This window comes from Arvicanthis niloticus, chromosome 25 (assembly GCF_011762505.2).
Source record: "Arvicanthis niloticus isolate mArvNil1 chromosome 25, mArvNil1.pat.X, whole genome shotgun sequence".
NCBI classification, from domain to species: Eukaryota; Metazoa; Chordata; class Mammalia; order Rodentia; family Muridae; genus Arvicanthis; species Arvicanthis niloticus.
This window is the reverse complement of record NC_133433.1, coordinates 8,755,349-8,781,228: the sequence shown is the minus strand read 5'-3', so window position 1 is coordinate 8,781,228 and position 25,880 is coordinate 8,755,349. Positions and strand designations below refer to the sequence as shown.

The 25,880-nt window shown below is 37.8% G+C and overlaps 1 protein-coding gene across 3 annotated transcripts in view; it reads right to left on the bottom strand.

The window, feature by feature from the left end:
- Positions 1 to 2,239: 2,239 nt before the first annotated feature.
- Positions 2,240 to 25,880, bottom strand: part of Fhl5 (four and a half LIM domains 5) — a 37,843-nt gene continuing 14,202 nt past the window's right edge. For all 3 annotated transcript variants that reach the window (XM_076924061.1, XM_076924060.1, XM_076924062.1), the window contains 5 exons: positions 15,380 to 15,550; positions 14,247 to 14,421; positions 12,531 to 12,700; positions 8,885 to 9,071; positions 2,240 to 2,542 (listed from right to left, as the gene is read on the bottom strand). In XM_076924061.1, the coding sequence (XP_076780176.1) occupies positions 2,379 to 2,542; positions 8,885 to 9,071; positions 12,531 to 12,700; positions 14,247 to 14,421; positions 15,380 to 15,538 (855 nt within the window). In that variant the 5' untranslated portion in view covers positions 15,539 to 15,550 and the 3' untranslated portion in view covers positions 2,240 to 2,378. The remainder of the gene's footprint in view (positions 2,543 to 8,884; positions 9,072 to 12,530; positions 12,701 to 14,246; positions 14,422 to 15,379; positions 15,551 to 25,880) is intronic.

Here is a 25,880-nt window from a genome sequence, read left to right as displayed (position 1 = left end):
TCAAATGAATTATCCACACTTTCCACAGCTGTCTTTGTGTGTGTCACTGTAAAGAAGTCTTTGTTTATTGTTCTGCATATGAATGCTGTGTCTATGGTGGCACTTCCTTAAGCATCAGGAAAGGTCTTTTTTTACAAGGGACACCTCCAATTTTTGAACCTGGATCTGTCTTCCTCCCAACTCAAAGTCCCAGAAGCATGAGATTTATTTCTGGGCAGCACATATTTGATATATATTTGGTGACCAAGCAATGTTAAAATAGATAATTATTTCTATATATTTATGAACTATATAATTTATGAACATGATAATAAAATGTTTATCTAGCAAGTAATTCCATGCATTTACTTGTTAAGATTAAACGTGAAGGATGTGTCCCAGTGGTAGAGTCCTTGCACAGCATATGTTAGGTTCAGGGTTTGATTCTCATTACCATTAAAAAATGAGATGCAATCTCCACATGCCACAACACCTAATCTTTTACATTGTTTAACCAGAAAATATTATATGCTACATGTTTCTCTGTAATTGGCTAATGAAGAGAATGCTGTATCTTGTACATGTATAAAAGTTTTGAAGAACTTAGATTTCTAGAGAAGTAAATGCATTATTATTTTCTAGATGACAGAACAGTCAGCATGTTTAGTATTACCTGTACGATTTCATTTAATGCAAGAAAATACTGATTAGTCTGCATATTCCAATGTTAATATGAGAAAATATCTTGGCCATTGTTAATTCAAAAGTACAACTGTGATTGTCAAATTTTATGTGTGGCCTGGCATTTTATTAGTTTCTCAAAGGTTTTAACATTTTCTGAACATCCCTTACAATTTCATACTATCTTAATTGTTGTAATAGTGATTGTAATTGTTTCTCTGGGGATGCAATTTTCACCAATGTCATCTGGCATGCTCTTTTCTTCTACTTGACTTAGAATATTATTAATATTTAAAACTTTTGTACTAGTCTGAAACTCAACATATGACTACATCTGGGAGAGTTTTCTCCTGAACTTTCTACCGATGAATCCTTGGAACCAAGGGAGATGACCAAACCCAGAGAGAAGAAACAGCTTTCCTTTTGTCCTACGCTAGTGAGGGCCGTTATCGATTGGTGTTTGAAATAAAAATTGTTTGTAGCATGGCAGAATTACCACTAAATGTTCTGTGTGACAGAATAAATGTTGATTTGTGGGCTGATGTTCAGTATTGAGTCTTGTGCATGCAGCAGACAAGAGCCCTGGGGTTGCTGGCTTTGGTGGTACAAGCATCACCTGGGGAGGTGGATAGCGCGGGGGTGTTGCACTGTGCTTATTTGCAGGTCCTTAATAACCAGTAGTGAATCATTATTTTTAAGTTATTACTTTTCATAGTTTTCTTTAAATCCCACTTTTATGTTTGACCATTAATCATCTATGTAATTTTTGAAGGCAAAACTGTGTGAAGTTTTAGAAATTAATTGTGCGTTCTGTTATGCCTTAGATATCTGGATGAAAGTCATGTTCTAACATTGAAGTGATTCCCTAACATTAATTTTTATGAGTGAAAATTTAATGATCTTTTTACTCTAAAGTTTTGCTTTTGGGGAGAGCAATTATTCTGGTTAGATTCACTTAAAAGGGTAGATAGAATCTGTAAGCATTTAGAAAAGCTTTTGTGGGCTTTGAAAATACAATTAATGTAAAATGTGTCAAAATTCATGCTTGGCTCTCCCTAGGTAGAGGTGATGCCCTTTGTACTTAAGTATAATTGTCTAATTCTATTGACTAGGGGGCCACTGGTGGTGGAAAATTTATATATGAGGAAAATCCACAGTTTTGTTTTTCAACTCTCATTCAGTACTTGTGAACTAAGAATGACTCTAAAATCATTCTCAAAGAATGATCCTAAAATCTGATGATTACCAATTGATTTTCTCATAAATCTTGTTCTCCTGCCATTTATGTTCAATCTATCATGTTAGATATAACCAAATAGCTTAAAATGCACACATTTGTCTCTTGTATGCTTCTCAATTGGACCTTGTATTTTTCCTTCTGCAGTTTTGAAAAACGTCCATCAGCAGGAACATTCATAATCATTAAATATAAGGTCATATGCTCAAAATAAGTATAATCCTATTTTGAACAGTAGAGTGCAGTATTTTGCAAGGAGATACAGGTTTGAGGGTTAGTTCTTCATTTTCATTGGACTGTGTTTTTGTGTGTTTCTTATTATAGAGTTCAATTATAATGCATGCTAAACTTTTTATGCTATATACCCCACACTAAACTGCTTTCTAAAACACAAATAAAAAAAATATTAGTGCCACTAAGTTCCGGATTTAGTGAGAGCAAGGGCAAAGTGGATTTCAGGTAGGGAAAGACTTGTCTCTTTCTACACATCAGTGTCTGCTCCGGAGCCACACTTGCGGCATAAGATTTCCATGTTTTGGGTCAAGAATCCTTCACCCACCAAGGAGACCGAGCACTTTCCACAATTGAAGCACTCACTGTGCCACTGGCGGTCTTGAAAGCAGATGAACTTGGCACCTCTGAGGCCTGTAAAGGAATTGGAGATAAAGAGTAACTCATTCTTTCAATGATCAAATTGGGAAGTCAGCAAAACCTCCAGAAACTACTACACAGAGAGCCAGACAATGAAGACCTGAGTAACTGCACAGTGTGTGGCCCTCTGCCTCATGTTCAACTGAGAATTTCACCCACAGAAGACTCCTAACTCAATTTTGCTGTAATCTAAGGGGGTAAAATGGTCTGGATATGCAGTTTTTAAAAAATTATTTTGGGGAGGATGCAGATGAAAACTGCATGGTAGTTAAGAAGCCACAGAGGACCGGGGATGTAGAAGACCACAGTATCCAAACATGGATTCATTTTGCCCTCCTCTTCATGTGCTCACGTTTTCTTAGCTGCAAAATGAAAATACAATGGAAGAAATGTATACTTCTGAGCCTGGCCTTGATATTTTAATGACTTTCTTTCTTATTTTTTCAATGCTTAATTTTACTTGGAATAAGTCCCATTTTGGGAGGATTGAGGCACAATTTTCCAAATACTTGAGTTGAGAATGTCTTTCAGACTCTCCTAGAGCTATTCTATAGTAACAATTATAGTACTTGGCCCTGCAGCAGCTTCCATTCAGAATGTGAATGTAAATGGAGGAGTCTCTTGACTCTAGATACCTGGTCACTTTATTCAGAGATTTATTCCAAGATAGCCTTCAGCCTGCATCACAACTTTGACTTTTCTTGAGCTAAATTAGTTTTTAAAGCACTCACTAAAACACTTGACCCCGTCTGTCTAATATAATTTTAAGAAACATCTTAACTAATTTATGTCAATTTATGTTGTAGGGAGAAAGCAAAGTTCTAGAAGTTGGGAAATGATTGGAATGTTACAGGTTGGACATTCATTTTATTTGACAATTCTCTCCAAGTAATGTTCATGTCATGGGTTTCTGGTGACTTGCTTATCACTTACGGAGTGACAAAAATGATTTCCTTTGCTGATGGACATGCATTACCTAATTCTCTTATGATATAATGAAGCACAAAGAGTGAATATTAATCTACTTCATATAAGTTCTCTAAAAATGATAATGGGGTTTAATTTAACACTTTCTCATTTAAAAAAATGTTTGTCTGTGTGTTTGTGCACATGTGTGTACAGGTGTCTGAGGATGTCAGACAAAGGTGTCACATCTATTGGAGCTGCATCCATAGGTGGTTGTGAGTTAGTAACATGGATGATAGCATTTGAACTCTGGTCTTTACAATTGAGCAGCAAGCACTCTTTACTATTGAGCCGTCTCTCCATCTTTGTACAGAGGTTAGCTCATAAATTTAAAGTTTCAAACCTGGGACAAATGGTTTGTGTGCCTACTTATATCAAAGGGGCTTGGCTACCAGGTTTCCTCAGCATCCCTCAGTCCTTACCTATATAGAGTATGGCTGGCATACCTGACCCCCTACCCTAAACTCTCCACCACAGGGGCTAGGCTGTCCTTCCCCCAGAGGAGAGGCTCTTCCCTAGATAATTCAGACATTTTGGTTTCCAACCCCCTTTGTACCTTTGGTCTCCTGGCTGCTGTACTTGGTTTTCCTCTCTCCCTTTCTTTCTTCTCACATGGTTCAGGGTCCTGACCACTCAGGACTCTCCCAAATGTGTCTACCCCTGGCTATGCTCTCCCTTTTATCTACAATAAACTTTCTTCTCGACCATACTTAAGATCTGTCATGTCTTTTCCTTTTCATTTTACTTTTTCACTCACATATGATTTTCTTTTCTTTAATTAAACATGTATCTTATATATCTGTGATAGTCCTATCATTATCTTACAATAAGAGTAAACTATACTATACTGACTAGCTTTTTGTCCACTTGACACAAGCTAGAGTAGTCAGAGAGGAGCAAGCCTCAACTGAGAAAATGCCTCCATAATATCTAGCTGTAGAAAAACCTATAGGGAATTTTCTTAATTAGTAATTGGAGAGGGGGCGCCCTTGTGCTTGTGGTTCTAGGATCTATAAAAAATTAGGCTGAGCAAGCCACAGGGAGCAAGGCAGTAAGCAGCATCCTTCATGGGCTTTGCATTAGCTTCTGCCTCCAAGTTTCTGTCCTGTTTGAGTTCCTGTCCTGACTTCCTTCAATGATAAACAGTGATGTGGAGGTTCTCAGTGATGGATATGGAAGTGATAGGGAAGTATAAGCCTTCCTTGCCTTTTGCTTTTCTTTTTTCCACCCCCCCCCCCACCAACTTGCTTTTTGGCCATGGTGTTTTATCACAGATATAAAAACCCTAACTAAGATGTACACCAATTAATTACAGCTTTAAAGCTTTAATGAGATAACTGTAAGAGTGAGGCTCTGTGTAAGTAATCTCTCTCAAAGAGCTAATTATTGAATGTGTCAGACATTGATGCTTATGAGTTATTCTCAATTTTATTTTTTTTATGTAAAAGTAACCATACAATTTTACAAGGAAGAAAAATTGAGACTTCTAGCAGTAGGATTCTAAGGTCTGGCCCAATCCTTGGGGTTTTTGCAAATTGTTGCAAATTTGGTTGTATTTACTTCTTTAGGGTTATTTGTAGTAACAAACTCTTTCAGGAATCAAATCTGCTGCTGGATATGGTAGTGCATGTCTTTAATCCTAGGATTAGGAGGGCAGAGGCAGGCAGATCTATGGGAGTCCAAAGCCAGCCTATTCCACATATTGAGTAGTATATATCTGAGTATTTGTGGGTAGCCAGAGCTACATATTGAGACTCCCATCTCAAAAGAAGGAACAAGAAATCTTTGACACCTATTTCAGCTGGCTTCCTTTGTACCTGATAAACCAAAAAAATAAAAGATAGCATTTGTCTCGTTCTGAAATTTGTCATTCTTCAGCCTTAGTCCAAATGTGTACAGAGCCCTTGTTTAACCTTCATAGAGTAAATATGAGCATCACATTCAATTTGTAGATAAACACTAAGGAACAGTGAAGTTCAGCCAGTCACCTAAGCTTACCAACTGGCAAGATCTGTCTCATACTTTGTAGTCTGGCTTCACAGCCTGTGGTATGTGTGTGTGTGTGTGTGTGTGTGTGTGTGTGTGTGTGTGATGGCAAGTGTGGGCCTCCAGGGGGAGTTATTTACCAATAGTCACTTAACCAAGTTCCTGTAATGCCAAGTTTAGAGCACTTCCATCACATCAAGCTGCTTCATCTAGCTCAGATAGTTCAAGAGGCAGTGAAAATCTTTAAAAAAGGAGAGATGCTTATACTCTCAAATAAGTATGGCTCTCATCTCATCAAAAAAGCTTCTCTTTATAGCAAATGGAGACCATTACAGGAAAACACAATTGGACAAAAGGCAGAGATCAATAGGTGGTATGGAGCCCAGTCCCAACAGTTATAGCTTTAATTCAACTCCTGCACTTGACTATCAGGGGACATCTTTGAAGAGGGGATAGACTGTGAAGTGTGTGAGATGTGTCTCCTAGTGAAGGCTGCACTAACAGCTCCTGAATAATGACACTATCAATAGATGCAGAAGGCAAAAAAAAAAAAAAAAAAAAAAAAAAAAAAAAAAAAAAAATCTCACTGATTCCAACCCCTAGACAAGGAACTCCAGGTAACAGATGACTTCGGAGCTAGGGAGAACTGGCCCCACCATATGCACACAAAAAGTAGTAGGTTATACTTTCTCTCTCTCTCTCTCTCTCTCTCTCTCTCTCTCTCTCTCTCATACAATGGAAGTGACTATCAAATTGAGAGTGAAGGAGGAAATGGGAGGAGTTTGAGAAGAGGAGATGGAAATGGATAAAGGGAAGAAAGTGGATGGAAGAAGTGATATAATTATATTTTAATTAAAAATAAAAGTGAAAAAAGAAAATAATAGTTATATCTGAAGTTAGTTCAATTGAAGCCAATTCATTGTAACAGCATCAGCAAATTACTTGCAACCACCTGTAGGTAGATTTAGTTAACATATGATACTATACTAAAAGCTTTCTAACATAAATAGATTCTCCTAAAATTAATATTGATTTTAAATTGTATATATCTACAACATGCAGCATGTGGTCATATGCAAGCATTATGGAATGCCTAAATCAATCTAATTAATATATATTACTTCATGTACATTCTTTAAAATTCACTCTTTCTTAGATTTTCAATTATATAATAGGTTATCATTCACCGTGGTCAGCAAAATGTGCAATAAGTTTTCCAAACTTGAACTTATCTGTAAAAATGTATAGCTCTTTAGATGCCTAAGGGCTTCCAGGAATTCGTAACTCTCTAGAGAAAAACACATAGTGTTCCCAGCGTTCCCTGTTGTGTGTTAACTCAGAGGGCTTCAGTTTATAGAAACCTGTCTTTGGGGCTTTACATATATTTAAGAAATGTTAGAATGAGCTCGAAGTTTGTGCAGGCACTTCAATCTAGAGGCAATCCCTAGACATTTCTTTACATTGTCTCTTCTCATTTATATGCTACCACATTCAGATTAGTTTTCAGTCTGGTACTTCATTGTATGTTATTGTATTAAAAACGTGTTGGTTTCTTTCTATATGGAAAGAAGCTTGATGCAGGTCAGAGATGGCGCATTCACCAGAAACATCACATAGGCACATGTGTCTGTCATGCATCAGAATTGAACCTCATCAAGTTAAGGGCTTGTGTAGGCTCTATGAGATTGCCATTAACTGATAGAATTCTCAAAAAGTTATAAAAATATTTTGAATTATTTGATATCTTAATTTTCTCACCACAGGCCCGATTCAAATGAAATTAGAGCAGACTGTGATGGGAGGATTTCCTAGGGAGAATCTGGAGTTCTGGTGCTATTGAACACCAGGAAGCTCCTCTCTCTAACTAAAAGTGATGGAGCTGGTAACTGCTTCCCTTCGCAGAAGCTGCTAGATAACAAAAGGCAAGAGCTAGAGTGGTTAGGAGCACATGCTCAGAAGCCCAGTAGTCTGGAATTGTTAATGTGAGACCGTGAAAGCGCTAAGGAGGTAGGTAACATAGCTTAATGGCATGTGAGGAACAGGGAGGACCTGCCCCTGGAACAGGGCAGGCACTTCACTGCTTAGGAGAGTGACGTAGGGACTGTGACGGTAGCCTGAATGTGGCAAGCTCTTAATTTGCTTTTAGTTGCAACAATGGGTTTGATATTAGTTCCTTCCCCAACCCTGCCAATTAAATACTGGCCAAGTAAAACCTGTCTGCTAGCCAAATACTTTCATGAATTCTGAAAAACATGGTGCCCCTGTATAGACAAACAAAATTGTGCTTAACCTGGAAACTACATCCTCTTTTTGCAAGTAGAAAGCCTTCAACTTTAGCTTAGCACAGTAAGTATTTTCCTTTACTTGAAAATGTACATAGATTCAACAGAGACTTGGGGAAGAGAGGAGAGGGGAGGGGAGGGGAGGGGAGGAAAGGGGAGGGGAGGAGATGGAAGAGAGGGGTGACTTGAGGTTGGAGGAGGAAAGGGAATAACGATTTGTTGTTATGCAATCTGAGCTAAGAAATGAAATATGATCTAAGAATACTGGGAATGCAAAGTGGATATATAGCTCTGCCACATTATTAATGACAATAAATTGTCTGGAAGGATAGCTGCTGGATTTCTCAGGTCTCATGCTGGCTTCAGCCTCTTTACCACAGGATTAACATTTTAGAGATGGTTCTGAGAAAAACATAATGCACTCTTCCAGCCCTCTGAGAAGCTACTTAGTATGGATCGATTTGTCATCTACATTATTTTTCAAGCCATGTCTCATGTACTTTGCTTCTTTAGTAGAATACTATATTGCTTTCTTTCAAAATCAAAACTTGCTGCAAGTGAATACAGATGAAGGAGTAATACATTTGTTAAAAGCATCTAAAAAAGAAATCCAACTATTTCTGTTCTATGTTACTCTAACTATAGCTTTGACTATTTTATACAATAGTTAAATTTAATTAAAACCTTTTGTATTTTAAATCTGTTTTGGCTTTTGTTAGAAAGTAGGATTCTGATTTAATAGTACCTCTTCTGCCCTCTTAATTCCTCAAAGACTCTCAAATTGAACCTCCTTATTAGAGCCTTCTCTGACCTTTCAACTTACCTGTTTTCCTACCTCAGACTGTGACCATCCTTAGAAACCATACTAGTATGTTTAGTATTTACTTTTTACAGTGTCAACACCTAAGTTATACCCTGTCATTTCTTTGAGAGGCTCATGTAAAATTTAAATTTATCAGTGAGTATCTACTTATGTTTATCTCAAAAGAAAATGTAATTAATAGAAATTACATCTTTATTTCCTTTTCCTAAATTTACTAGATAGCATTTTCCATAATACTAACCGCATCATGGTGAAACCTTACTGAGATGAAGCACTTACCAGTGATGGGTTTGTTGCAGGCTGCACACTTTTTAGCATAAAGATGGTTGTAGCAATCCAGGCAGAATGGGAAATCATCCTTTGACATAAATGCCTCCTCATAAAGCTCTTTCCTGCAGCCGCTGCACAGAAAACACTCTTTATGCCATATCTGATCACGGAAGGTTATTCCACCGGAAGTTATCACCTGCCAAAGCATCATCAGAAAAGCAATGAGCATCGGTACCCTTGCAACTCAGACAATCTTATGCTCTCTATCCCCACACTTGATGCTCTGAACTATGTACCACAGTGTGTTAGGATGCTTGCTTCTTTGAAAACATCTTTGAGTTTTTAGAAAACAACACAAGAAGCCAAATGTTGTGGAAATTGTACCGAACATCAAAAATGAAAATACGTCCAATTTTCTTAAACAATGGGTCAGAAAAGAGGCAGAACCACTTTGGACTCTGGGACACTGTAAAGGAAGCAGGTACTTGATTTACTTTGTCTCTCAGTAAGCTTATTTGTATCTTCAAAGGTCTTTTGCTGGGTCTACTATAGTTCCACTCAACATACTTACATCGATTTCTGAGCTTGAAGAACAGAAGCAGCAGTACTTTTCTTGAAAGCTTCTCAGCATGTCTGAGAGAACACTGGGGTGGAGATCCTAGGTGGGACTGACGGACGCCATCATTGTGAGCAATGACTAACTTTCACCCCGTCCTCAGCACTGGCTTAAGGATGGGCCTTTCTGGCTATTCTCAGCACATCTACATGCCATAGATTTGGTCTTTCTGGAGATGTGCAGTCCTTGAGAGTTTGATGACAGGGTTATTTTGCTATATCTTCTGGGAGATGGCACTGAAACTTGCACACACTCTACTGTATGTGTGCTCAGCCTTGTTGGAAAGCCATTCTAATGTACTTTGAACAAAAACATGGTTGAAACTATCGGGTGACTTTTCAATTTCAGGGTTCTAATGATGCTCAGAGTTTAGATTCCTGGCCCCCACATAAAAGCTGGGCATGGACACATGAAATCTGTAACATTGTACACTGAACCTCAGATGCCTGTCAATTCTCCATTTTGCCCGAATAGTGCTGGGGACTGAACCCAGGGCCCTGTAGCTAGGGAGATATGCCCATACTACATCCTTTTTAAAGCCTGTTTAATCTTCACGTTATTTTAAAGGTTGAAACATCTTTTTTGAGTATCAGGTCGATAAATACTTGCTAAGTCTTCTTGTGTAACTACACAAGAAGACTTAGCAAGTACTTTACAATCATTTCCTCTTTGAAATCCATGGATGTTGACCCTCATAGAGCTGCTGAGGAAACAATATGTTCATGTCCATTCATGTCTTACAACGACCAAGGAAATGTGATAGTGAAGGTAGCAGACTGCTACAGATCTGTATCAATTTTACTAGATGTTAAAAATGTAACCGTATTTAAGCCATCCCTGTCTGCTGATGAACACAGACATATTGTCTTTTATAGGAAATTTTGAAAAAAAATATTCTAAACACATTTTAACCTTATATCAAATTTCTTAGAAACTAAAGATTTTTGGTACAAGTCAATTTTTCTAGAAGTGGAAAAGCACACTACACTTTTCTGAATACGTAAATGAGGAGCACAGTGATGTGTGTGAAGTAAAGCAATTGAGAATGCCTCCCACTGACTTCAAATGCTTGTCAGCAGGCGCAGGCAAAATCACGCTTCCTTTGATTTGTTTGGTCAAATGATTTGTAGTCTGTGCTTTAAAAGATCAGAAACTTGAAAAATGGATTCTCTGCAAAATATATATCCCAAAGCTCTGGAGCATTTGAAAAAAAAAAAAAGTTTGCCCGTGATTATATTCCTTTTGAAGAAGTAGATGAAATCTAATATCCAAGTTTGCTTTGACCACTGACTTGGAACAAATTTCTTCCCCGGCAAAGTGGAGACAGTCGTGTGTGTGTGTGTGTGTGTGTGTGTGTGTGTGTGTGTCTGTCTGTCTGTCTGTATCTGTGTGTCTGTGTATGTCTGTGTACATGTTAGAAGTTTGTCTATTGCTCCCCACCTTAGTTTGTGAGACAGGATCCATCACTGGACTTTGGGGTTTTCCGTCTCATCTGGGTTGGCATTGGTCACAGATTTGTGCCACCAGGCCCGGGTTTTACGTGGGTGCTGGGGAATATGAATTTTTAGGTTTATACAGCAAGCGTAAGTGCCACAGTGCCATGTCCTTAACCCAACAGTAATGATTTTGAACACATCAGAGAGCAACTGAAGAATTGAAGAACACAGTAACGCTATTTTCCTGTTAAGAATGAAATATTGACTTTGAAGCCCTTCAAGTTTGGGCTACCAGTTTCTTAGTAGAAAATTCTAGTGTAACAAAATAAAACGGGAATAGGGTATTTAAAGGTCGGGATGTCAAATAGTTTGGCTTCATTTAAAGCCAAGTTTTGTTTTTGGTTTGAATTGAAAAGAATCTTTTTTCCTTTGCTTTGATCACAATTGTTTATATGCAGCGTTTTTCTTTAAAGGAGTGTGTAGTTTAAAATTTAAAAAGAAATAATCTGAGTCATTCTCTGTATACAAGCCAATAAGAGCATCTTATTAGCGTCCAATGCTTCAAATCTTATCCTCCATACAGCCAGTCTTCAACAGCCTGGGAAGCTGAATGAGCCTGCCAGTTGTCCAAATGCAAATACAAAAGTGGTTTTAAGAGAGCTGTCAGGACAGTCAAAGCATCACAGTATCCGGGAGCCAGGGTCCCAAGGCATCATCATAATTCATTGCTCTTCTTCAACTAACAGTGCCATTCTCAACTCATGATGTTTCGTGTGTTAAGGATTTCTTCATGAATCTCAATATATATATTTTATGAAATACAGACAGGCTTCATCAAGATGATGGACATGAGTTGCTTTTCACATAAAAGCATGGAAGAAGAAATGGTAGCTCACTTTAAAAAAAAAAAAAAATGACTTTTCCCTACTAGACAGTATGCTTTGAATAAAAAGCAAGTGAGAGTACAATTCATTTTATGTTGCTGTGAGAAATGAAGGAAATCGTAGTTCTTGGGCTTTCTGTGTCCACAAGCCAACTGGATTTCTCTTACAATCTGTCACCTACTTAAGACTACCAATCTCTGCTTGGAAACACAGAGCCTGGAGCCCAGAAGAGATGCTTAGTTACTAGAAAATAATAGGAAGGCTTCCTAGTACCCTTTTTCTCTCAGTCACTCTGAGAGGCAAATCCTTATTTTTCTAATCACATAATACTAAACGGATCAAAACTGAATGGATCAGAGCTGTCTTCTAAAAAGCAAAGAGAAATGTGCCTGTACCAGAACAAAGTCTCTATAAAGCTGTGAATGGGACTGGAAAATCAAATCACCTGTGTATCATTGAATATTAGATCCATGATCTGAGGTAGAAGTTATAGCTAGTAAAAACAGTAGGTCATCTTCATGTTGAGAGTTTTAGTTTGAGATGTGTTGAAATTAAAGATTACCTCATACATTATATATAGCATGATAGGGTCACTTCATTCCAAATACATATGGCAGCTAAAAAAAAAAAAAAAAAAAAAAAAAAAAAAAGACAAAACAAACAACAACCAAAACAATGTTCTGGAAGGTTCCACAGCTTTTCTATCTTTAGATAGTTACCTTCTTACAGAAGTTGCAGTAATGAGCAAACTCCTTCTCAAAACATGGCACACAATAATTGCCACTCTCTTTGGAGATCAAAGGCTTGGTTCCTATTGGCTGTCTGCAGTGTTCACACACAAAGCAGGTTTCATGCCAGTAATTGCCCTTAAATTCCATTTTCCGAGAACCTGTACCCCAAAGCAAGACACTGTTAGTATAAGCCAGAAATACTTATGTTTCCTATAAGAAAATGTGCCTCAATGTTTTAAGTATGATGGTAATAAACAAATTGCCCTTTAGTGAAACAACATTTTGTATTTTCTGAGACATTAGAGAAAAGAAGAATTGCTGCAGATCTGTTATAAAAAGATCGGGCCACCCATAAAAAAAAACTCATATAATCTGTATAATCAGTGGGAAAGTCCTGCATGTAGACACTTGGGATTGTTAATGGTCTAGATAAATTGAGTTGTCGTCATCATCCGGGATAATTATAAATGCCCAGGACGCTACCCCTGAGATCCATATTGTGAGAATGCCTTTTGAATTTATTTGGATTAATAACAATGTTAGTAGTGATAGTAATGATAATTAGAATTGAGAGATTGATTAACTCATGGGATAGTAAAGGACCAAAACATAAAGGGAACATAGCAGAGAGGGAAGAAAGATTTGAAAAGCCAGAGAAACAGGAAATCTGCCATCAAATTGTCCCTTTTAGCTATGAAAAGGGAGCTGCATTCATGAAATCTTAGCAACATGGATGCCTAAACTAGACGTGAACAATTCCCGAAACATTTGATGCTCTAACGTAGGTGAAATTTTGTCTGGCCTCATACCTAGGTGAATAGCTATGGTTAAGGGATGCTGGAGAGAAATTTACTAGTATTTCCCAGGGATGAGCACTGATTAACTAATACTAAGTGGTCAGTACTAGTATACTAGAATACACAGTAGTCAGGAACCACTAAAAGGACTCACTGGGTTGTATTTATATGCTTATTTGCTTATATGTCTATGTAGCAAGAAATGTTAAACAAGAGGTTGGAAATTTGAGAGAGGGACAAAGGTAGGAGGGGTAGGAGGGAGAAGATTAAGAAGGAAAATTATGTAATTGTATTTTAATTAAATTGTTAAGTGAAGTTATCTACGTGGACCATGTTCTTCCCTGAAAGAAAACAATTCCCCTCAGACCAGTTTGTATAGAGCTAGAAAATCTTTTGGTCCAGTGAAAAGGACAAACTGGAGAAGGATATTGCTGCTATGCCTGATGACTTAAGGTTGATTCCCTGGATCCCATATGGTGAAAGGAGAGAACTCACTCACCAAGGTTGTCCTCTGACACTCCCAAAAGAAAAAAAACACAAATAAAATAAATGAATAAATGAATGAATGACAGAGTTAGAATTGTAAAGATGGATCCCTTTAATGCCACTGACTGTGCCCAAGGCAGGGCGTTTTTAGTTGTGCTTCTGGCATAAGCTCTATTCTTCAGTTCTAGCTCTGGTTCATCAAGTCTCTATGAATCGGGTTTTATGAAAAAGGAGACATTGGTCACTGCAATACTATTACAAAATTGCAGAGCACCATAATTTATGTGTTCAAGTAGAAGAGATGGATTAGAAACCAGAGGAAGAAAGCAAGAACAACATTTCTCTTAAAGCAGTGTTGTGAGCCAATGATGCTCTGTGAATAGAGATGCAGTTTTCTTAGGCGGAGCCAACAGGATCTCACCTGGCATGATGGTTCTCTTGCAGTGGAAGCACTTGGAGGAACACTGGTTGGAATAGCAGTCTGTGCACAGCAGGCGCTCATCCTTGGCAACAAAAGGCTTTTCCACCAAAGAGTGATGGCATTTGTTGCACCTGAAGCATCCTTCATGCCAGTGACGGTTTTTGTAGCAAAGATCCTTTGAGACGGTAAATAAAGTTAATTAAATGTGCTTGCAGTAAGACAAGCTGTTTTCTAAGACGAGATGGGACATTCTTGGGACCCTAGTGCCAGTAAGTTGTGCCACTAGCTTGAGGAAGAATTGATACTGTTATCTGTAGAAAGGAGACTGTCTGGGGTAATTGAGACCAAAAACCTGGGGCTTGTTTGACCACTAAAGGCCACTGGAAAATAATCTCACTGAATTTTGTCAGTTTTCTCTGTATTTTATAGTCTACCAGACAGGTTTTACATGAAATAATTTTAATTTTTAGTTGAAGTTTCTTAATATCCATTTAGACTTCAAACAAACAAATGACAACACTTAGTTAAAACAAAGGCAAGGAAGAAGAGAAAGCAAATAATAAGCCTAAAGGAGGAGAGAGTGTGATGTGAGAAGATGCAGTCTGTGGGGCTAAGGGAACAAGGCAGATTTTTAAGGTGGAAAGCACAGGCTTTGAATTTCCATTTCTTACATGTCCAACTTTTTAAATGTATTTTTGTATGCCTTAGCTATTCCAGAAGTAACTTAACATTTTAGTTGTAAAATCTGGGGAAACAGTTTAATTTCATTCATATATATATATATATATATATATATATATATATATATATATATATGTATGTGTGTGTATATGTGTGTGTATATGTGTGTATATATATATATATTCATACTACCACAGAGACACATACAGACACATACACACATACACCTACACATATACACACTCACACATAACACACACCACTACCACACACACTAACCACACCCGCCACACTCACAAGGTGACTTAAGGTTAATGTGAGATTAAAACATGTGTTTTGCAGTCCTACACAGTAGAAAATGTGGGTAAAAGTCAACACAAAGAAAAGGAGCATCCTGAAGCAGTTACCTACTGTACAGGAGCAGAAACTGTGTCAACAGAAGTGATTCCTACCTTAGAATCTGATTCAATTGGTTCTTTACACTGCTCACAATAGTTAGAAAAGATACGATCATAGCAGGAGACGCAGTATAGATTATCATCCTTGAGTACATATTTCTTCCCAAGAAGGGAGACCGTACAGTATTGACAATCAAATTGAGTACTTGTCATTTCAGTTTTATCCTGTGGATTTAAAAAAAATTGTACTTTATACAGTGTCATTACAAATGGTAAGTGCCTTATAAAATGTGAGTCAAGCATTTGAGTTTATACATTACTAGTCAAAATTTTGCAAATTTAGGAAGGTAAGCTTGTAGTCATGGTGATTTAGGAAAGGCTTCTCATCTTGGCAGTTCTTTTGAATTATTTCTCTCTCTTGGTAATTTATTTTATTTTATTTTATTTTATTGAGACAGGGTTTCTCTGCTTTGCTCTCATTGAACTCTCTCTGTAGATCAGGCTGTCCAGAACTCATGGAGATCCACCTGCTTTCCCCCAAAGGTTTGGGGTTAAAGATGTGTGCCACCATCACCCAGCCTGTGCCACCACCGCCTAGCCTTCTTTTTCTTAAAACTAAAAGCATCCAAATCATGAAACAAATCTTTTATTCATCATGTGCCAATGTGGAAATCAGTGGGAGCCTGGTACACGGGAGATCTCCCTCATCAACATGATGCTGGGACCTGTAGACAGCGTAGTTAGAACTGGCGTTACGTAACTATCATGAAGAGTTCTGGAAGTAGAATTTCATAGAAATAACAATTCTTTTTTTTAGTCAAACCTGCATAATTAGTACATTCCTATTTTTACTGTATTTTTATTTCTAAACATATTAAATTTCCAATAAGGGTCTTGCATATTAATCCTGAGGCCTTCCTGTTTACTTCTCACCTGCTGTTCTAGATAATGACTAAAAAACCTGTTTCCTAATTGGTTTGGTCATCTGGAACTGTGGCGTGAAATGTCCCCACCAATCTGAAAACACAAAGTTCCTGTGCAGGCAGGATTCAGTCCATATGCTAGGCTTTTATGACTTTAGTTGAACAATGTCCCAAGAATGAAGATGCCTGGAAAATTGGAGGATTCTTTAAGCTCCAGCACAAGACCAGCATATATACGGCACGAGTCAGTAAAACAGCCTTTAACAAAACAAAAACTGACTTAAAATATAAATCTAGGACTAGGATAAGACTTTGAGTTACTTTATAAACCTGGAAAAGCAGTGCGCATGGTGTTTTCATTATAGCCAAGAACAATAGCATTATAATTTTCTTTGGAAAAATGGGATTTACAATTTCTGGATTTGGTAGAATGTATTCTGATTCTCCCATCTAGATGTCTTTCATTTTAGAAAAACCAGCAGATCAAGTAATACCCATGGTGCGTTAAAATATTTTGATGCTAATTTGTGTCCACTCCATGTAAAATGCTATTATTAAACCTTATTTTCTTATTTCAGTGATGGAATCTGTAGCAAGAGTTTCTTGGCAAGTCCACATTGTTATTAATTCCTGGTATAGCGATTTTGTTTATTGTTCTTCACAGCTAAGTAGGGGAAAGAACGAGGATCTGGAACACAGGGGTCTTTTCCCAGGAAAGATACAAACTTAAACTAGAAAGTTCCCAAAGGGATGTGGCCAAAATTATCTGCAAGGAACATTGAATTCTCTATTTGATTAATTTCACAGAAATGTCCATTCCTAGTGAATACAAACATATTCAAAAGAGCCTGAAAACAGCAGGAAACAGATCTATTCCCTTGAAACATTAAAAATATTTCAAATTACATTTACAGTGATCCATAGGATACCTTTAACTTCTTTCACTTAATATGGAAATGTCATTTTCATTATGAATATGTATTTTGTTTAAAAGGAATAGTGTAGCACTATGAAGCATGGGTTCCCTCCTGGGTTGGGAATACTCAGATGACTTCTATTTCATGAGATTTTATTGTACTCAAAGAATAAAGACAAAAACCTTAAAAAGTGGTACTACTCTAACAGTTTATTAAAACAATAATTTATATTCAGCACTCTACATATAAGGACAAGAACACATCATCCTCCCTTGCCAACTACATGACAGCCTATGTTCTACAGAAAATTCTTAAATAAGTTGGGTCATATTTCCTTACTCTTTAAAAGACTAAGGACAGCTATTTCATTCTCATTTGTAAAAACAACAGAGTTGGGTAGGGTGAAAACAAAGTTAGTTCAGTATCTTAAAATTCTTATGAATCTTGCATCTATAAAAGTATAGTGAATATTAACTCAGTGGTGGTTGACTTCCCTGCCGTTACCAAGACAGTTTCCTCAGCTTACTCAGGGAATTGTGAATATAATCTGAAGTAAGTAAGCAAACTGAATGTTTACTTTTGTCTTGACAAAAAATACAGCAGGAAACTCAGACCTCATTTCATGATGTCCATCACGTAACCATGGATGTATAAATATATTCAAATATTTTACTAAAAGTGAAAGGATCATTGCCATATAAATAAATATACATTTAATACCATACACAATTCTTAGAGAGCCAATAGAAAGACCAGTGGGAAAGGACTTGCCTTGGAAAGGTTTAGGAGAGTTAAACTGTCAGAAATCTGCAAATCAAGAAAGGAGGGAAGGTGGAGCATCTTATGGGTGTATGTCTAGGAGCAGTATAGTCTTCAGGTAGAACTACTTCCAGTTTTCTGAGAAACTACCAGGGTGACTTCCAAAGTGGATGTATAAGGTTGCACTCTCACCAGCAATGGCGGGATCTTCCTTGCTCCACATCCTCACCAGTATGTGCTGTCACTTGAGTTTTTGCTCTTAGTCATTCTGATGGGTGTACAATGGAATCTCAGAGTCTTTTGATTTGTATTTCCCTCATGGGCACTGAATATTTCTTTAAGTGCTTTTCAGCCATTCAAGATTCCTCTGTTGAGAATTCTCTGATTAGCTCTGTAGCCCATTTTCTACTTATAAGTAGATAGATATTACCCACAAAGTACAGGATACTCATGCTACTTGTCACAGATTCAAAAAAGCAAAACAAGAAGGAATATCAGTCAAGGATACTTGAATTTTACTTAGAAGCGGGGAATAAAATAGTCATAGGAGGCAGATTGAGAGAGGGAACTGTGTGGGCAAGGGAATGGGGAGGGAAATTGGGGGTTCAGAATCAGGTATGGGGTGAGACAGGAGAGAGGGCCAGGAGAATGAACAGAAATTTGCAGCTGGCAGGTGTGGAGAGTGATGGAGAATATCTCTAGGACATGCCAGTGACCTGGGATGGGGGAGGCTCCCAGGAGTCTATAGGAGTGACTTTAGCTGACTTGGCAGTGGGACTATGGAATGTGAAGAGGCCAGCTCCTGTAGCCAGGCAGGACCCCCAGTGGAGGGATTAAAATACCAATCCACATACAAAACTGTTGGCCTAAAATTTGTTCTGTCTACAAGAAATGCAGGAAAAAAGATGGACCAGAGACTGAGGGAATGGCCAATCAATAACTGGCCCAACTGAGAACCATTTTATGGGGAAGCACCAATCCATAACACTATTAATGATACACTGTTATGTTCGCAGACAGGAGCCTAGCATAACTGTCCTCTGAAAGGCTCCACCCAGAAGCTGACTGAAACAGAGGCAGAGACCCATAGCCAAACATTGGCTAGAGCTCAGGGACTCTTATGGAAGAGTTGAGGGGAAGGATTAAGGGCCCTAAAGGGGATAGGAGCTCCACAGAAAGACCAACAGAGGTAGCCAATTTGAACCCTTTGGGGGCTCTCAGAGACTGAACCACCAACCAAAGAGCATATAGGGACTGGATTTAGCCTCTCCCTCCCCGGAACATATGTAGCAAGTGTGCAGCTCGGTCTTCATGTGGGTCCCCCAACAACTGGAGTTGGGACTGTCCCTAAAGCTGTTGCCTCTCTGCAGAACATGTTCCCTGAACGGGACTACCTTGTCTGATCTCAGTGGGAAAGGTTGCACCTACCTCTGCAGAGACTTGATTTGCCAGTGTGGAGGGGTGGGGGTGGGGTGGGGAAAAGGGCACCACCTCTCAGAGGAGGAGGAGAAGGGAGCAAAGGAGGGAGGGACTGTGTGAGGGGAAGACTGGGGAGTGGGCAGCGATCAGGACATAAAGTGAAGAAAGAAAGAAACAAAGAAAGAAAGAAAGAAAGAAAGAAAGAGGAATTAACAAAAGGAAAGGAAGGAAAGACAGAAAAGCAAGTAAGCAAGCAATCATTTTTCCGTTTATAAGGAATGGGAAAAGACACACAGGAACTGAGGACAGACTTACTGTGGTAGATGGGGCAGGAAAACCTTGAAATAGTAGCATTTTGAAGCTCTGACTGAATGGGATGAGATGGAGATGTTAAGAAAAAGAGTTTATTCAGTTGTATGAAATTTTATCAGTCGTGTGTGTGTGTGTCTGTGTGTGTGTGTGTGTGTGAGCATCATTTTGTATTTTCTTCTCTTGTGTATGGAATCAACATCTTTTTTTTAAAAAAAAAATCTCACAAAAGAACTGTATTGCTGCAGTAAATGTAGCAGTAAACTCTTTCTGAGCTCTAGCCAGTGTTTGGCTTTGGGTCTCTGCCTCTGTTTCAGTCAGCTTCTGGGTGAAGCCTCTCAGGGGACAGTTATGCTAGGCGCCTGTCTTCAAGAATAACAGACTATCATTAATAGTGTCAAGACTTGGTGCTTACCCATGGGATGGTAAAGCTGCCGACAAGAGGATGGAGAGTGCCTGGTGCGGACTTGTCAAAGGCAGCCGGAAAGTTTGTCTTTGAAGGTTTAAAATCCTTGAGCAAACCTGATTTATGATTACGAGTCTTAAGAAGTATTAGTATTAGTAATGTGACCCCGTCGGATATGTCAACACATGTAGGTAGGCACTCCTAGTCATTCATGTGTGCCATATAATTGAGAGACTTGCATCACGCTTTCAAATTCATCCCACAGTTGATACAAACTTAAGCTCATAAGTTTTATCCATATGCACGACAGGTTCAGAAGATTGCTTTAGAAGGGAAATGATGTATCACCCAGCACAGGAAGGTAAACAAGGTTGTGTTTTTCATATTCTTGCTCTGGAGTTTAAATTTGTGTATCAAAGGATGTGAGTTTCCCAGTCAAGGAGGATGTTTCCTAGGTGCTATTTTTCAAGTAAAGAATATTTTTCTGTCACGTTATATTTTATGGTGAGGAAGTGATGAGGAGGCTGAAGCTGTGAGCAGCTTATCTATTTATATTTTACTCCCCTGGGCAGAACCAAGAGATTCACCAGAGGTATGCTTGACAGAGCGTGCCATGCAAGGCAAGGACAGTGAGGACTGACTGCTATCCTTAATATTCTCCCAAGGGATTTATACACCTTTCATTTATCTAGGAATTCAATAAATATATAAAGTATATTTTATTTGTAAAAGAGCCAGCTAGAGGTTGTAAAGACTACATAAAAACATATGAACTGTATAACATGTTGGCAGAGAAGATACATATAACCTCCTAAGACGGTTAAGGCATTTTATAAACATCTGAATAAAGTTAGGAAGTAGCAAAGTGAAACAAAAAGTTATAGTAATTGAAGTAGCATTCTATGCGTGACAAATGTTTAAACGTCTAAGGTATTTTTTAAAAAACCCAAATTAGAATTTTTAGGAGTGGAGAGTGAAGATAAGTGTTTTTCATTTCTCATATGATTTATGTCCAGCTAAAAATTACCTCCTCAAGGAAGAAGACAGGAACTATTTTAAGCAATCTAAGATTCAGAAACTACTGGGAGAAGCTGACTCTTCATGGGTCTAACAAGCATATTATAGTTTGTCAACCTTGGCTCTGTTCTCTTTCTAGGTAGAAACATTTGCCAGTCAAAATTATCTCCTCGGTCCCCTTCCAGTGAGTGAGTATTCAGGAAGCTCATTTAGCCCTGCTTGCTAGAACTCTAGAATGTATGTTTAGTGAAAGAAATGTTCCTACTTTTATCGTGTAGCAATTTTCTTTGAGTTAGTGGTTTCCAGATAAGCCCAGCTTCTTGGAAGAGACACTCTGAACTTTAGCAAGATGTGCAGTGTACTCTAGGGTCCCAGTATTCCTGAAATGCAGTGCATGCAGGGGTGGGCTTCGGTGATGCAACTGTCTTGGAGTCATTCCCACACTCCTTTAAGTAACTCCAATAAACTCATTGGTTCATCAAGTTTGACTTTGGTAGTATTGTTGCTTTTGCAGATACCCTGTCTGGAATGAGCCTAGCAATAGTGTCACACAACATGCTTTGAATGGGTTATTACCCATCCTGGATGCCTACAGTTAATTTCCCAGATTTATAACCAGATCAGTGGTAAAGTTAGAGGCAAAAATTGGTGGAAAATGGGCAGGCTGACTTCTGAATCATAAGGCAGAATAGATACGAACATGGCCAAAAGGTAATCAATACCCCTTGGTGTAACAAACATTAACAGTGGGGTATAATACTCCAGCTTCCTGAAAGCTAAATATTATTTTTATCAATATGCATAGATTCTTTTTGTCTTCACAAAGATCTACTAAAGCATACTATTAGTTTTCTCATTTGGCAGGTAAAGAAACTCTTTTCTGAAGCCGAGATAGTTTGGATGATGAAATGCATGATCTAAGAACTCAAATCTGCACGTTTTAAAAACTGGAGTCCGGTATCTTAGGAGGCATAAACTTCTCTGTTCTTGAGTTTATGAAGTGGGGCATTTACTATGGGCTAACATAATTTGGAAGCACGCTTATACACATGAGGCATTCATAGACAAGAACAAGAAATGTATGCAAAGTGGCTTACAAAGGAGGAGATGGCATTATTGTATCAGTGAACAAATTTGGAAAGTTTAACTGAAGTAAAGGGCTTCATTGCTTTAAGGTTCAACTTACAGTCAAACTTTTTTTTTATAGTATATAAGTGACAGGCTTCTAGGTGACATTTATGAAAATTTAACAATAGTGATAGAAATGATTAGAAGGTACTTTAAGAAAATCAATCAAGCTGGGCAGTGGTGGCGCACGCCTTTAATCCTAGCACCTGGGAGGCAGAGGCAGGTGGATTTCTGAGTTCAAGGCCAGCCTGGGTCTACAGAGTGAGTTCCAGGATAGCCAGGGCTATACAGAGAAATTCTGTCTCAAAAACCAAAAACAAAACAAAAAAAGAAGAAAATCAATCAGAAGCTTTTATTTCTACTTGATTGATAAATACTGTGTCTTAATTTTTAAAAGTTGTTAATGTGTTTGAGAGAAATATGAAAGAAATTCAATTTGAACTTTTGCATGAGGAAAGAAGAAAATTAGAAAGAAACAGTGCAGGTGAGGGACAATTTCAATAAGGATATGAGGGAAGTTTCAAAATTACATTAAATATTACATTAATGGAAAAAATAGAATAAAACACAAATTCACATTAAATTCTACAATGTATGCATATATTAAATTGCATAGGGTTAGACATGATTTATACAATCATATCTTGCTACAGGCATGGATTTGTTCTGAGAAATGTGTCATTAATCGATTTCATTATTGCAGTAATGGCTAGAATTCATTTGCATTATGTGTAGATGGTATAGCATATCACACATAAGCCATATGTGCAATCTGAGAAGATGGAGAACAGAGCTGAGATGGATTGTTAGAGATTAGACGTAACACAATAGCACATTCCTGTGTCTGCCTCTAGCGCTGTCAGAAGCGTGGCTGATGCATGAGAATGGCATTGGCAGTCAGGGAAGGATGGAAACCCGGGAGGACTCAGGCTGGAGGTGATGTCTTACTTAGAAGAAGATGATGTAAGATATGTGTAGGCGAAGCAAGATTTAGTAGGACCTAAGTGAATACACAGAGGAGTCAGAGTGAATCAGCCCGAGATTTCATATCTGACTTCCTCATAGGATTCTTGTGCTGCAGAAGATGGGGCATAGGAGAAAAATTAATTGAGAGGCAAGATTACTTCCAATTTATATACACTGATTTTGAGGAGCTGGACTTGAGAGGCATCAGGTTGTCTGTTCACATTACATCACATTACATTACAGCAGGTTTGACTTTTGTCATAGCTGAACCATTTGATGATGGATAAGTTGTGGCGGGAGCTGACGTTATCATACTGAATGATGCTGTCAGAGAAAGTTGCAGTGCAGAAAAGTAGGGAACATAAAAGTCTTGTGGATCAACACAAGCTATGGAGTGTGAGGAGAACAAAGCAGTCAGTAAAGGAAGAAGAAAATTAGAAAGAAACTTAGTGCAGGTGAGGGACAATTTCAATAAGGATGTAAGGGAAGTTTCAAAATTACATTAAATATTACATCACATAATTTAATGAAATAAATAATTAGTTACATTAAATTTATATATATGAACACATTGTATATACATATATAAACAGATGTCATAGTTAAAATTTAATTGCAAAGATGGTCATTGATGAAAGTTTAGAAAATTACATTCACAAAAATATTCTCCCAAGAATAGAAAACAAAATAAAATGTATTGCTGAACTGTCAAAAAACAAAAATTTAAAGTTAAATTAGTAGGAAATCAGCAAGCTAGGAAGAGAGACAACCTCAAGAGAAACCTCCTCCCCACAGAAACCTTCTCAGGTATGGTGATACCTAAGCCAGCTATACTGATCATAGCAACCAGTGAGGACTGACTTCTGGGTTCTTCTTTTGGGTTTTAGTTTAAAAGACTAATTAGGCTGGTATTGTCCAGAACCTGGCTTGAACACAGAAAAACTTATAGAATATCTATGTTGTCCCATGCCTAGAAAATTCAAAAGAAAGAATAAAATGAAGGTCAAAGAGAATGGGAATGGAAGACTTGGCTAACATTAAAAAAACAAGTTACTAATGTGATAGAAAAATGTGATTTAAACCACTCCAATCAAAATCCCAGTATCATTCTTTTTACAAAAACAAAACAAAACAAAACAAAAAAACCCAACCAATCAAACAAAAAAAAACACTGCATTTAAATTGTACTTGTGGTTCTTAGTTCCAAGTCTTCAGATGTGAGCATATAACCTCAAGGGATCACAAAACCCAGGAAAGTAAAAAGGGACATGCTAGCTGGGGAGAAAAAGCACTTGGTAAGGGAATAGAAATTAGCAAAGATGCCTGCAGCATCTATTTCTATTCAGCTTCTCCAGGAAGTCACAGACTGCATTAAAGGAAAGGAGGAAAAGAAGAGCAAGGATGGAAAGGAAACAAACACATTATTTTTGGTGATCTGATTAGGGAATCAAGTATCCCATTAGGCTTTCAGATTATTAGAATGGATAAAATATGTAGGTGAAAATCTATCTTATTATCATTCAATTACAATAATCAGACAGTAAAATTATCAATGTGATTTTTGAAACATCCTGTCTGCTCAGCTACTGTGTAATAGGCCATTACATTGAAAGTTATAAAAGCTTTGATGGAACACGAAGAAAACCCAAGTAAGTGGAAGGATGTAAGATATTCATGGAGTTGAAGATTCAGTGTTCTGAATGTGCTATGGTTTTTATTCCACCTCTACTGGCTCGACAGACAGATCAAACTAAAACACTGTTGGGCTATTTTTGGCAGAGTTTATGAGCTTGTTCTATAACCCATATGGGAATACAAAGCCTGAGAATAATCAAATCACATTCAGTCAAGAACAAGATAGGAATGGGCCCAGAGTCATATGTCATGCTGCTGTAACACACAGTGTGGCAGAAACAGTGTTAGCTGCACATATCCCTGGAACAGGAAGAGGCTCAGGAATGAACCCACCCATATGGACATGTGACCTGAGAGAGTGTTAAAGCATGTGACAAGTTAGAAGGGTCTATTGTCCAAAATGAGTATGAAGGACAAAATGGTCTTTTCAGTAAATGACTCTGGGGCAATTGAATTTCCGAGTGAAAAAAAAACATGAAATTAGGTAGGTACTATTTTTCTTCACATGAAAACATCATCTCTGCTAGATTATAAGGTATGGCAAAGCAGAAAGTATGATAATACAGACAGTGTGAATGCATCAATGTGAAAAAATTCTCACGACAGAAAAAATACTATCCACATGGATTCCATGTTAAGTTACACATAAGAACTTCTGTTTGTCAAGAAACGATATTAGTGAAAATAAACCACAGAGTCAGAGAAAACTTCACATCCAGAGCATAGAAAGATTCCAACAAATGCATAAGGAAGAAAAGATGGGAAGCTGAAGAAAGACCTGAGAAAATGCCTAAGAGGAGAATCAAGAAACGACTTGGAAATGTTCTCAGTCTAATCCATAGTTACTGAAAGAATCCACAAGTTCTGCTATACCAATAAATAAATAACTAATAACACGATTATATGTGCATGGTCAGAACAGTAGACTATCTAAAGAGCAAGACACTGCCTGTGTGTCCATGGGAGACAAAAGGACAAATAAATATATGCTTCTATACCATCTTACCATATGGTAATAAAAACAGATAAGGTGTAGACATCTTCCCCAACACCAAACTTTACAATCTGTAAAACAG